General features: G+C 39.4%; 1 protein-coding gene and 1 long non-coding RNA gene across 9 annotated transcripts in view; one reads left to right on the forward strand and one right to left on the reverse strand.

The window, feature by feature from the left end:
• Nucleotides 1-8,059, reverse strand: part of LOC106091486 (uncharacterized) — a 61,764-nt gene extending 53,705 nt beyond the window's left edge. Inside the window, exon 1 of the long non-coding RNA XR_001222006.2 lies at nt 7,963-8,059. This is a non-coding gene — a long non-coding RNA (uncharacterized LOC106091486). The remainder of the gene's footprint in view (nt 1-7,962) is intronic.
• The window catches only part of LOC106091448 (neuronal synaptobrevin), a 50,329-nt gene continuing 38,397 nt past the window's right edge, over nt 122-12,053 (forward strand). For 2 of the 8 annotated variants that reach the window (XM_013257980.2, XM_013257995.2), the window contains exons 1-2: nt 122-230; nt 834-1,604. Coding sequence is in view for 3 of the 8 variants with exons in the window: in XM_013257995.2 (XP_013113449.1) it covers nt 1,603-1,604 (2 nt within the window). In the remaining 5 variants the exon portion in view is untranslated. Of the gene's footprint in view, nt 231-830; nt 1,605-1,793; nt 2,095-12,053 lie in introns of those variants that run through there. The other 6 variants (XM_013258012.2, XM_059362462.1, XM_013257974.2 and 3 more) reach the window with 6 other exon arrangements.

The following is a 12,053-nucleotide window of genomic DNA, read 5'->3' on the forward strand; positions in this document are numbered from 1 at the left end:
CACCCGAAAGAAAGAGATGAACATAGGTAATAGACTACCACATTTTTGAGATTTTCTCTATGAATACCATTACACGAAATACTTATGTATAACGGTTATGTGGACTCTGCCATGGAGGGAGCTTTCACCAAACGAATGGTGGAAAACCTTAAACAGTTCAACATTTTTACTGTAAACGTTAAGGAAGTCAAAAACCCCAAAAGTTGCGCGACAAATTGAGCAGAGCTCTTGTAAGAAAAAATTTTTAAAAAATTTATTACTGGAAAATTTGATAAAAATATTTGATAAAAATCTGTACAAGAGCCATGACAATCAAATGCAAATGAATTTTAATAAAATTAATATATATATATATAACGACAGAAAATGATATGAAAAAATTCTGGTGGTGCATATTTAATTGGATGTGGGAAAATTTAGCAAGCATATCGATGGAAAATTGTGGATTTTTTTTTTAACTGATTAGAAATACATATATACCTATGAATAATTTTCTTTTGCTCGAAAAAAAAACAAGTATGACGCGTTTAATATGAATTTTTAAGATTTGTGAAAAAATCGGAACGGAAAATTTTGAGAAAATTTTACCATTTGAAAAATACAAAAAAAGGAAAATTTAAAGCTTGATATACATATATAATAAATACAAATTTAACAGAAGAAAAAACTTTAAAGTGGAATATGCTAACAAAAATGAGACCCTTTAAAAGCTAAAAATATTTTAGTAGGATTAACAGAAATGTCCATTTCATATTTTCACGGGCGAAAAAATTACATAAAATGCCATTAGTTTTTTTTTCTTTAACCCACGAAAATTTTTTTCCTTTCAGCAGTGTTGCAGTATAACAAACTTGCAAGGCGAGTACATTAAAAGAGGCAAAAAAACATCAAAAGCTTTTACGCTTTATCTTCCACGTAAAAAAACGTAAGAAAAGGGTCTCTCGCGCGCCTGTGTATGAGTGTGAGTTGCTGCCTGTTAGGCCAAGTCATCTGTTCCAATAGTTGACTTCATTCAATGAACTAACTACAAAAAAATAAAACCCTCCCCACAAAACCAGTAGGAAAGGAGCCATATAAGCTTTATTCAATACAAGCCTGAGACAAGAGTGTGTGTGTGCGTGTATGTGAAAGAGGGAGATTGTCCCCAAACCCCCCAAGCAACAACAACTACAACGAAAATCATCTCTCACGTACAAATAGAGATTTGCAACCACCAAAATCTCTATAAAAGCACTGCTGCAGTTAAATTGCCCATTCAGAGAGAAATAGAGAGAGAGAGAGCGAGGGAGAGATAATTCTCAAATTTATGCTCAATGCTGTAGTCGTCATCAGCCGTGTTAGTTGGTTGTTACAAACACAAACACTGGCATACATTTGTTTGGTGTGAAAACATTGAAAAACGACCACCACCCAATCTACACCCACTAGGACATCGGCAACTGTAACAAACCTCCAACAGACACACACTCGTATGTAAAGAGCCCCAACGGCGTAAACAGCTAGCAGTTTAGCCCCCAAAATCAACAACAACAAAACCCCAATCCATAGCTGCTCACAACAGAAAAGCCGAAGCACCACCGTACTACACCAACAACTAAAGAAATGTAAGTGAAAAAAATCGATTTTTGTTTTTCATTCTTCTCGTCGTCGTCGTCGTCTTCTTCTTCTTGTTCTGCTTCTTGTGCTTCTCGCCTAAGCTCCTCTTCGTCGTTTGTCCGTTCGTAAATACGTACGTACGTACGTACATAGCCACTACCTCTTCTGCACTTGTATACATTTTTAACTGTTCTTTGACAAAAGAAGAACAGAATAGCGACCAGCAGCAAACACATTGTCCCCATTCACCATTTGTGAGTGAGTGGTAAGGTAAAGTCCAATTGTGCTCTGCAGTGTTCATCTGTGTTTTTTTGTGGTTCAAGTGCAAATTTAACGGTATTACCTTATTAATTAAGAACTTTTAAAAAATCGTGTGAATCTAACTAATACGGTGAGAGAGGCAGAACGGCACAAGCAGTGACAAACAATAAATTAAAACCGCCTACACACACACTATATAATGGAAAATCCAGAAAATACTGAGAATCCAGAACAACCGTAAGCAAAAAAAAAAAAAAACAATATATACATATGTAAGCAGTTTCAGACCTAGACATATCTAAATATTGGAACTACCTTAACAACAATGAAACCTAGGCCTAGTTTCATGTCAAAAACACCAAACCCTCGTTAAAATTCTATCAAAAAAAAAAAAAATCACCATTCATTGTGTCCGTTTTGGCAGTTCGTCTGTGTGTGCATGAGGGGAAATCGATGTAAGGTCACACGTCTTTTTCCCCCATCATCATTTGCCCAATTTTTCCATGATTCATCTGGCGACAATAACTCCCGACATAGTCTGTCGAGCATTATTCCGTTTTTTTTTTCTTGCTAGGATTTCTTTTTTTTTCGAAAACAACAATATGAAGTGAAAATTTATGTGAAATCCGCACAACGCATGGTATTATATTTAGATGTCAAAAGATATAGGAAACACAAAAGAAATTCAATACATACTATATGACACTCTTTGGATACAGTGACATGTCATGTAATTATGACGCAGTTTGGCAAAATATTTTCAATATATAATATAAAGCAGTTTTAATGCCAAAAAAAATTAAGTAGTAAATCTTTATATACATACAATGCTAAAAATGCATATACAAATGTGTAAAGTAAAACACCTTATTGTGGTATTTCAAGACATCTATGGGTTTTCATAACACTCAATGTATTGAGATTGAGTAGGTCAGTTCACTGATAATAGGTCTGTTTTATCATTGTCCCAGTGTCAGTTTATCGATATCATGAGAAAGCATCGGTTACTAAATGTATATTGTGCTGCAACTAAAGTAAGACAGCTTCATAGTTAAGGGCAGTATGCACCACAAACGAAATTTTCTTTACCATAAGATATGCATTGACATATCCTATTCAGTGTTGTTGTTTTTGGTAGGGTCCTACCAAAGTTGGTAGGTTTTTATTCTCTTGGTAGGTTGGCCTCCATTTTTGGTAGGTTTTTCATACATATAATTTAATTTAATTTAATTACTTAAATTACTGAATAAATCGCCGGGGATGACTTAATGTTATTTCACTTCTTTTATACCCACCACCGTAGGATAGGGGGTATATTCATTTAGTCATTCCGTTTTCAACACATCGAAATATCAATTTCCAACCCTACAAAGTACAAATTTCGGATCGTCGTAAAATTCTAAGACGATGTCCGTGTGTCTGTCCGTCTGTTGTAATCACTCTAGAGCCTTCAAAAATTGAGATATTTTGCTGAAATTTGCAACAGATACGTCTGTTTGATGTACGCTGTTTAAGTTCTTGAACGGGCCAAATGGGATCATATTTGGATATAGCTGCTATATAGACCGATTTTCCGTTAAAGGGTCTAAGCCCATAAAAACTTTATTTTTCATCCGATTTTGCTGAAACTTGAAACAGTGAGTAGTTTAAGGCTTCCCGACAACTGACCCAAATATGTTTCAGATCGGACTATATTTAGATATAGCTACCATATAGACCGATCTCCCGATAAAGGGTCTGAAGACCATAAAAACTTTATTTATAACCCGATTTCGCTGAAATTTGCAACAGTTGGTTATTTTAAGCCTACAGATATCTGATCTAAATATGGATTAGATCGGTCCATATTAAGATATAGCTGCCATATAGACCGATCTCCCGATAAAGGGTCTGAAGCCCATACCCGATTTCGCTGGAATTTAAAACATTGGGTTATTTTAAGCCTCCCGACATATGACGTAAATATTGTTCAGATCGGCCTAAATTTGAATATAGCTGTCATATAGACCGATCTCTCGATAAAGGGTCTGAAGGCCGTAAAAGCTATATTTTTGATCCGATTTCGCTGAAATTTAGAATAGTGCGCAGTTTTAAGCCTCCCAACATCCGACCCAAATATGGTACAAATCGGACTATATTTAGATATAGCAGTCATATAGACCGATTTGCCGATAAATGGTCTGAAGCTCATAAAGCTCTATTTTTTAAGCGATTCCGCTAAGACTTGAAACAGTGAGTTATTTTTATTTTTTTATTTATTTTATTTTTTTTTTTATTTAAATATGGTTAAGATCGGAATATATTTAGATATAGCTGTCATATAGACCGATCTCCCGATAAAGGGTCTGAGGCCCATAAAGCTTTTTTTTTTAAAGCGATTTCGCTAAAATTTGAAACAGTGAGTAATTTTTAGCCTCCTGACACCCGACCTAAATATGGTTCATATCGGACTATATTTAGATATAGCTGCCATATAGACCGATCTGCCGATTGAGGGTCCGAAGCCCATAAAAGCTTTATTTTTTAACCGATTTCGCTAAAATATGAAACATTGAGATATTTTTAGCCTCCTGATACCAGACCTAAATATGGTTCAGATCGGACTATATTTAGATATAGCTGCTATATAGACCGATCTGCCGATAAAGGGTCTGAAGCCCATAAAAGCTTTATTTATTACCCGATTTTGCTGAAATTTGAAATTGAGTTTTTCTGAGCCTCGTGATATACGACCTTAATATGGTTCAGATCGGTTTATAAGTGGATATATCTGCCAAAAAGACCAATATTTTGTTCTACAAAATTGAATTTTGACATATGTAATAGACCACTCAATGTCCCTCGCAAATTTGGGTGCTTAAGTTATCCAATTTTCACCGGATTGTGACGAAATGGAGTTTACATATATACCCGAGGTGGTGGGTATCCAAAGATCGGCTCGGCCGAACTTAATGCCTTTTTACTTAATTTTTTTTTTCACATAACCAACACACAGGGGATGTCCCCTATGCAGGGCATTACGTTGGCAATTAGGAAAGTTAATGGTTGGAGGGGAGAAAGAGGGAGTAGTGTTTATTGATATTAGTCTTAAATTTCTGAACGTCAATGTCGGTGTGAAAGACATTAGCCGGAAGTCGATTCCACATACGAATGTTTCGGGCGAAAAATTAATTTTCTCAGTAATGCATGGTTCTGTCGACTGGCCAATTAATTATAAACGGCTGCGAGTTCCTGGAAAGTCTTGTATTCCTGGTGAACATCTTAGCGTCAGGGATAAGAAGACAAATATCCCTGGAACACACGCCATGAAAATAACAATTGGGCAATACAACGCTACCCACATTCCGACGATTTTCAAGAAAAGCAATAGAGTTGGATACCCTACTGTCCCCAATCAACACCATCTCTCTCCGTTGAACCCGGTCAAGTAGCTCCAAGGATGATTTTGGTACTCTGTGTATTCGTTAAGAGTGCAGAATGGTCATGAAGGTCAAAGGGCCAAAAACTGTTACTAGGGGTCTCACTGCAACAGATTTCAGGAAAAAGGGTGATATTGACTGTTGTTGTTGTTGTCGTTATAGCAGTTTGTTGTGTTCTAGCTTTCGTCTGCTTGATTCTGTTAAGTGTCCCAGACCCAGGAACTCTGCGACTAAGATGGGGTGCGTTCACAGAGATCTGGGTCTGAGTCGAGTGGGTCTGGCTGGGCAGTTAAACAGGTGAGGTCTTCACCTCACTCGTATTTGTAGTGAACAATGTGGCTGAAGATTTGGTGGCAGATATCTTCAGATTTCTTGCAGCGAAATATGAGGCAAGTTCGTTGAGGTAGACGTTCAACCTATCGCAGATGTCAACAATGGGTGGGGGATCTGATGCCATGATCGTACAATCATCCGCATATTATACGATCTCTATGCCGTCTGAAGGGGTGGAATGGAGGATAAGTAGATGTTAAACAGTGCCGGAGATATCACCCCACCTTGAGGGGTGATATCTCCTGTTTCACTCTACAGTGCTTCGACTTCTTATCCCTAAATTCCACAAATGACTAGCGACCGCACAGATAATTCGCGACCCAGCGTTTCAGGCCTGGCTAGAGGGACGTGTTGGCATGACTGATCGTGCCGAATGCCTTCGATAGGTCCAGTGCCACGAGGACCGTCCTATCACATGGCCTAGGCTGTTTAAAGCCACGGCAAATGTGTGTCATGATGGCATGCAAAGCTGTTGTTGTGCTGTGCAGTCTTCGAAATCCATGTTGACGCTCGGTGAATGGAAATTCTCCTACGAGGCTCGGGAGGAGTAATGCCTCAAGCGTCTTTGCTACTGGTGAGAGAAGGGAGATCGGTCTGTACGACTCCCCCAAACTCGGTTCCTTTTCAGGCTTCAGTAGCGGCATCCAGACATCCATTCTCCAGACATCGGGAACTATAAGAGTGTTCCAAAACAGGTTGAGGACAGTAGGAAGGTACTCAACTACAAGTAAATCCAGATTCCTAAGCATCAATGTAGAGATTCCGTCGGGGCCCGACGCCTTGAATGATTTGGCGCCATGGATGACATTCAGAACTTCGCCTACGGTAAATTGTGGTGACTGTCCATCGGCTCGGAGGCCACGAATCAGCATTCGAATGGCTCTCCTCCTTGCCCTGTCACTCTCGGCATGCACAATAAATTGACGGTTGAACAATCTGCCGCATCTCTTCGGATCAGTTACGTTTACTTCGTAAACGTAACTTCGTAAACGTGACTGAGGTCCTATCATCCCGTCAACCGGGGTACGAGAGTGACTTAACAGTAGACCACAGCTTGCCTGAACCGGTGCCTAAGTTACATAGCTCCAAGTGTTCCAGCCACAAATTCCGCTTATGTTCGTTGACTACCCTGTTTATTTCCAGATTCAGCTCGCTGATTCTGGGGTTAGTGGGGTCCGTACAACGAACACTGCAGCGCCGGGAAATTGGGCCGCACTTGGGGTATTCGACTGGCTGGTATAAAGCGAGCGGCTGCTGCGTTAATGATGTTTCGGAATTTCCTCTCGGCCACTAGCATATCCGAGGAGGGTGGCAGTTCACTGAAGCGGCGATTGGTATACTCTCTGAAGCCAGCCCAATCGCCCTTCTTCCGACTGATAAACGTCCGGCGCTCAAACGGTAACTGGTTTGAGTGTTGAGGGTTTTTTTTTTCAAATTTCGTAATTTCTGGGTTAGAAATGCGGCTTTTGAGCGTTCAATACATTCAATCGTAAAACAGGGCTATATAGCAGCTGCATACAGATTTGGTCAGACCTGGTCCATACCTAGATGTTGGGGCGTCCATGCAACTCTTTTTAGCGGCGAAATGGGTAGTAAAAGCGCTTTTCTGGGCTTAAACCCTTAAATTGGAAGATCGCTTCTTCCAAACTCGGCACGGTTGAAGAAACTACGACTTTTATAAACTCAAGTTTTCTTATAAAGGGTAAAGGGTGCTATATCAACATATGGAGCATCTTTGAACTTTAAGCTTTACAGTGATTTGTAGCAAACAGATGGAGGGACATGTATGGATTGGCGGATCGTCTATGAATATAACCACGACCTAGTTTATATACATTGTAAGGTGAAAATGTTTTGATTTGTTGCAAATGGAATGGCAAAATGGCCAACTTTTCGGTGATGAGTATAAAAACATACACCCCATTCTTGGCTTGTAGAACAGTTGGTAGACTTTGGTCGGATTTGGCAGGATTTTTCTTAAATTTTCGTAGGGAATAATTTTCTTGAGTGGCAACACTGATCCTATTCGAAATTTTCAGCTTGCTTTTCGTTGCAGGGTGACATTGAAAGCATGGGAAAATTTTTTTGGTTGCATTGCAAGAAAGCTATTGCTTTGATACTTTTTTGCGCCACTTGATAGATTAATTTACACAAAATAATGCTTAATTTTGTTAAATGCCAACTTTATCAGCAAAAAAGTGTGGCAGATTGGCCAAACGATTGCAGAGGTTTTGTCACCATGTCTTTGCTACCAAAAATTTTGCTGGTGGTGCATACTGGGCCTTATTCACAACACCGATAGTTTGGAGGTTAGTTTATTTTATTAATCGGCCATTTTCAAATTTAAACTTACCGACTTACATCCGCTTTTATTGTCTCCTATTCCATCGATACCTTTCTATACAGTTCATTTTTTATTATAGTTATCCAGGCCCACGACATGATTTTGTATTGCTTTTGGTCACCGCAATTCTTTATGATCTGAAAAACAAAAATGTATTTATCGATATAAAATCGATTGTTCAAAAAATCGATTATTATAAATAAACACCATCTGAAATAGTTAGGTAAGGTTGGGGTAGGTTGAAAAGAAAGTAAGCCGATAGCTTTAGTCGCGAGTGCTTTGTTTTTATGTTTATTGTAATTTTTAATTATAACAAAACCAGTAAGGATGGGAAAAAGTCGGGCGGTGCCGACTGTATAATACCCTACACCTACCTTATAAGCACAATGTGGGAGCTCCAATTCTGAACCAATTTTGATGGACCTCGGCGAGCAAATATGTTCAAACTGTAATAACTGCGGTTGACAAATGACAACATAATTGCAAATTACCCAAAACCTGACGAACATATATATGGGAGCTATATCTAACTCTCAACCATTTTGAGCAAATTTCTCAGATAATGTGGTAGTGGTAGAGGAAAGCGTTGTACGAAGTTTTGGGACGATTGGCCAGTAAATGCGCTTGCAGTGGCTCTAGGAGTGAAAATCGGCGATATATATATTGGGTTGCCCAAAAAGTAATTGCGGATTTCGACAACTTTTTTCACAGCTTGTGACTCTGTAATTGCATTCTTCCTTCTGTCAGTTATCAGCTGTTACTTTTAGCTTGCTTTAGAAAAAAAAGTGTAAAAAAAGTATATTTGATTAAAGTTCATTCTAAGTTTTATTAAAAATGCATTTACATTCTTTTAAAAAATTCGCAATTACTTTTTGGGCAACCCAATATATGAGGCAGACCTAAATCTGACCCGATTTCCAGGAAATTCACCAGTAACATCGAGAGTCATAAGAAAATCCTTCCTGCCGAACTTTGAGAGAATCGGTTAACAAAGACCATTATATTGGAATATTATTGCAAATCGGACGAAGATGTATATGGGAGCTATATCTCAATCTGATATTGTGGAAGTCGTCGAGGAAATCGTTGTACGAAGTTTTGGGAAGATTGGTCAATAAATGCGCTTGCAGTGGCTCTAGAAGTGAAAATCGGCCGATATATATATATATATATATATATATATATATATATATATATATATATATATATATATATATATATATATATATATATATATATATATATATATATATATATATATAAATATATATATATATATATATATATATATAGATTTTTTTCAATTTCAATAGTCTTCGTCTCTAGGCCGAAAAACACGATCGGTTTAAAACTGCGACCTGTACTTTGTACACAATTTAACATGGGCAGACAGATGGATAGCTAAATCGAATCAGAAAGTGATTCTTAGTCGATCGGTATACTTATCAAAGGGTCTCTCTCTCTTTCTTCTGTGTGTTACAAACAAATCCACTAAGTTATAATACCCTGTACCACAGTAGTTGTGTAGGGTATAAAAATAAACAAATAGGTTGAAAAGAAGGTGCGGATATGAATCCACCCCATGTCACTATGGAGACACACCTAAGCCAGAAATCGGCTTCTGGTTAGCTCTAAATACTACAAAGTAACTTCTAACACCCCTAAGACCGTACACTCGTCCGGCAGTCTCAGAGACTACGAGTGTACGGTCTTTCAGGCCGAGGTCTGTGTCATTGCAGTGGCCACAAGAGAAATTCTGGTGAGGAACTTACCGCCCTCGAAACTCAGGGTCGGGGATGGTGAGGTCGGGATGCGTGGCGGATTGTTTGGAATCCCTGGATAGGCTCCGGACCCACGATGTGACACTGACATGGGTTCCTGGTTATGAGGGGATTCTAGGGAATGAGAGGGCGGACAAGTGCGCCAGGAGGGGTTCGTCTACGCCGGGCGGACCAGTCATCGGTATTGCCTACGTGCCACTTGTCGAGCTACTGAACACGGTAGAGGGAATGGCCAGGACGGCGTCGTTGGCGAGTTGGAACTCCGTGGATGGTTGCCGGACCAGAGGCGGACGAGGGAGTTGCTGGCCTTCGTTAAGAGGTCTCTAGAAGCTCAAGAAGTCTAATCGGCAGATGGGCTTATACAGCAGCTATATCAGGTTATGAACCGATTTTAACCATACTTAGCACATTTATTGGAAGTGATACCAAAAAAATGCCAAGTACAAGATTTCAGCCGAATCGGATAAGAATTGCGCCCTCTGGAGGCTCAAAAAGTCAAGACCCAAGATCGGTTTATACGGCAGCCATATATCAAAACATGCACCGATTTGGCCCATTTACAATCCCAACCGATCTGCACTAATAAGAAGTATTTGTGCAACATTTTAAGCGCTTAGCTTTACTCCTTCGAAAGTAAGCGTGCTTTCGACAGACAGAGGGACATGGCAAGATTGAATTAAAAGTTCATGACGATCAAAAGGGGTCTTAGAGGCATATTTCGAGGTGTTACAAACGGAATGACGAAATTAGTATTCCCCCATTCTATGGTGGGAGTTATAAAAGCAAATCTAAGTCAGGAATTCCATGCTTCTTACAAAATCCTTAATTGTTTTCTATACCACGGCCCAAAGTTGGTTCATGTCTAGTATTGTGTCTGCACCTAAGTGCCGGTGTCTGTTAGCCGCGAAAGCAGTGCAATGACAAAGGAAATGCTCCAACGTCTCACCATCTTCCCCGCATGCCCTACACATGCTTTCACTTGCCGCCTCGATTTTGCATAAGTGAGCTCGTAGTCCTATGCGTCCCGTTATGACACCGAAAGCTTTACTGACCTCCTTCTTACTTCCTTTCAGTAATGCCCACGTCTTTTCACGATCCAGATCTCCGCATAGGATTGTCGTCGTCCTACCAATCATTTCGTTGCTCCACAGTTTTTCATGTGCATTCGTCGCCTACGCCCTTAACTCGGACTGCGTTGCTCCGAAAGGCTATGGGTTAACCAAGTTTATTGACGGCAGTCTTCTGGCCATCACTGCCAAAACGCCTGCTCTTTCATTCTCCCTTACTCCGCTGTGGCCAGGCACCCCTACGATGTGAATCGTGTCATCCCCCAGCGAAGGCGTTAATCTTCTTCTTACACTCAAAGACTGTTCGTGACCAGCGTTGCCGTTTTGAGCTTTTTCTAGCAATTTTGGTTTACTTTCAACTTCAAGGGTTTGGTCGGATGGACGAAATTTTATTTTTATACCCACCACCATAGAATGGGGGACATATTCATTTAGTCAATGCGTTTGAAACACATCGGAATATCCATTTCAGAGCCTAAAAAAACAATTCTAAGACGATTTAACGATGCCCGTGTGTCTCTCCGCCCGTATGTATAACTGAGATATTGAGCTGAAATTTGAGACAGGCCCATATTTTTTTCTTACACAGGTTAAGTTCTTGAATGAACCAATCGGACTATATTTGGATATAGCTGTCATAAAGACCAATAGACAGTGGGATAAAACCGAAAAAAACTCGAAAAAAATATGCCATTTGAGAAAGGATAGAGAAAAATCTTTAAAATGGCAGGCCCCTAAAGTTGGTCACCTCGCTATTTCGAAAAATTGTTCGGAATGTCAAATCTTCATTTCTGGTCCGATTTTCATCCCACTGTGGGATTTGCCGATTTAGGTCGTTAAGCCCATAACAGCCGAATTTATTGTCCGATTTCGCTGAAATTTGGAACAATGAGATAATGACCATATTCCGACCGAATAGAACTATTGAATTGCCCACAAAATAATTGCGGATTTTTTAAAAGAAAGTAAATGCATTTTTAATAAAGCTTAGAATGAACTTTAATCAAATATATATAAACCTATCTGCTGATTTGAGGTTTTGACTCCATAGAAGGCCCATTTGTTACCTGTTTTTTTTTTTTGAAATTTGGTACTTGAATTTAATTGCAAATTTTCCCATGCACATTCTAATAAGAAATGGGGGCAAACTTCTCACATATCAATGAGGGCTGCCCAATTCAAGCTTAAGCTCAGTGATAAGGGGTCTCCTTTTAATATCCGAGTCCGAGCGGCTTGCCGTAGTGCGACACTT

This window comes from Stomoxys calcitrans, chromosome 1 (genome assembly GCF_963082655.1).
Source record: "Stomoxys calcitrans chromosome 1, idStoCalc2.1, whole genome shotgun sequence".
In the NCBI taxonomy this organism is placed as follows: Eukaryota; Metazoa; Arthropoda; class Insecta; order Diptera; family Muscidae; genus Stomoxys; species Stomoxys calcitrans.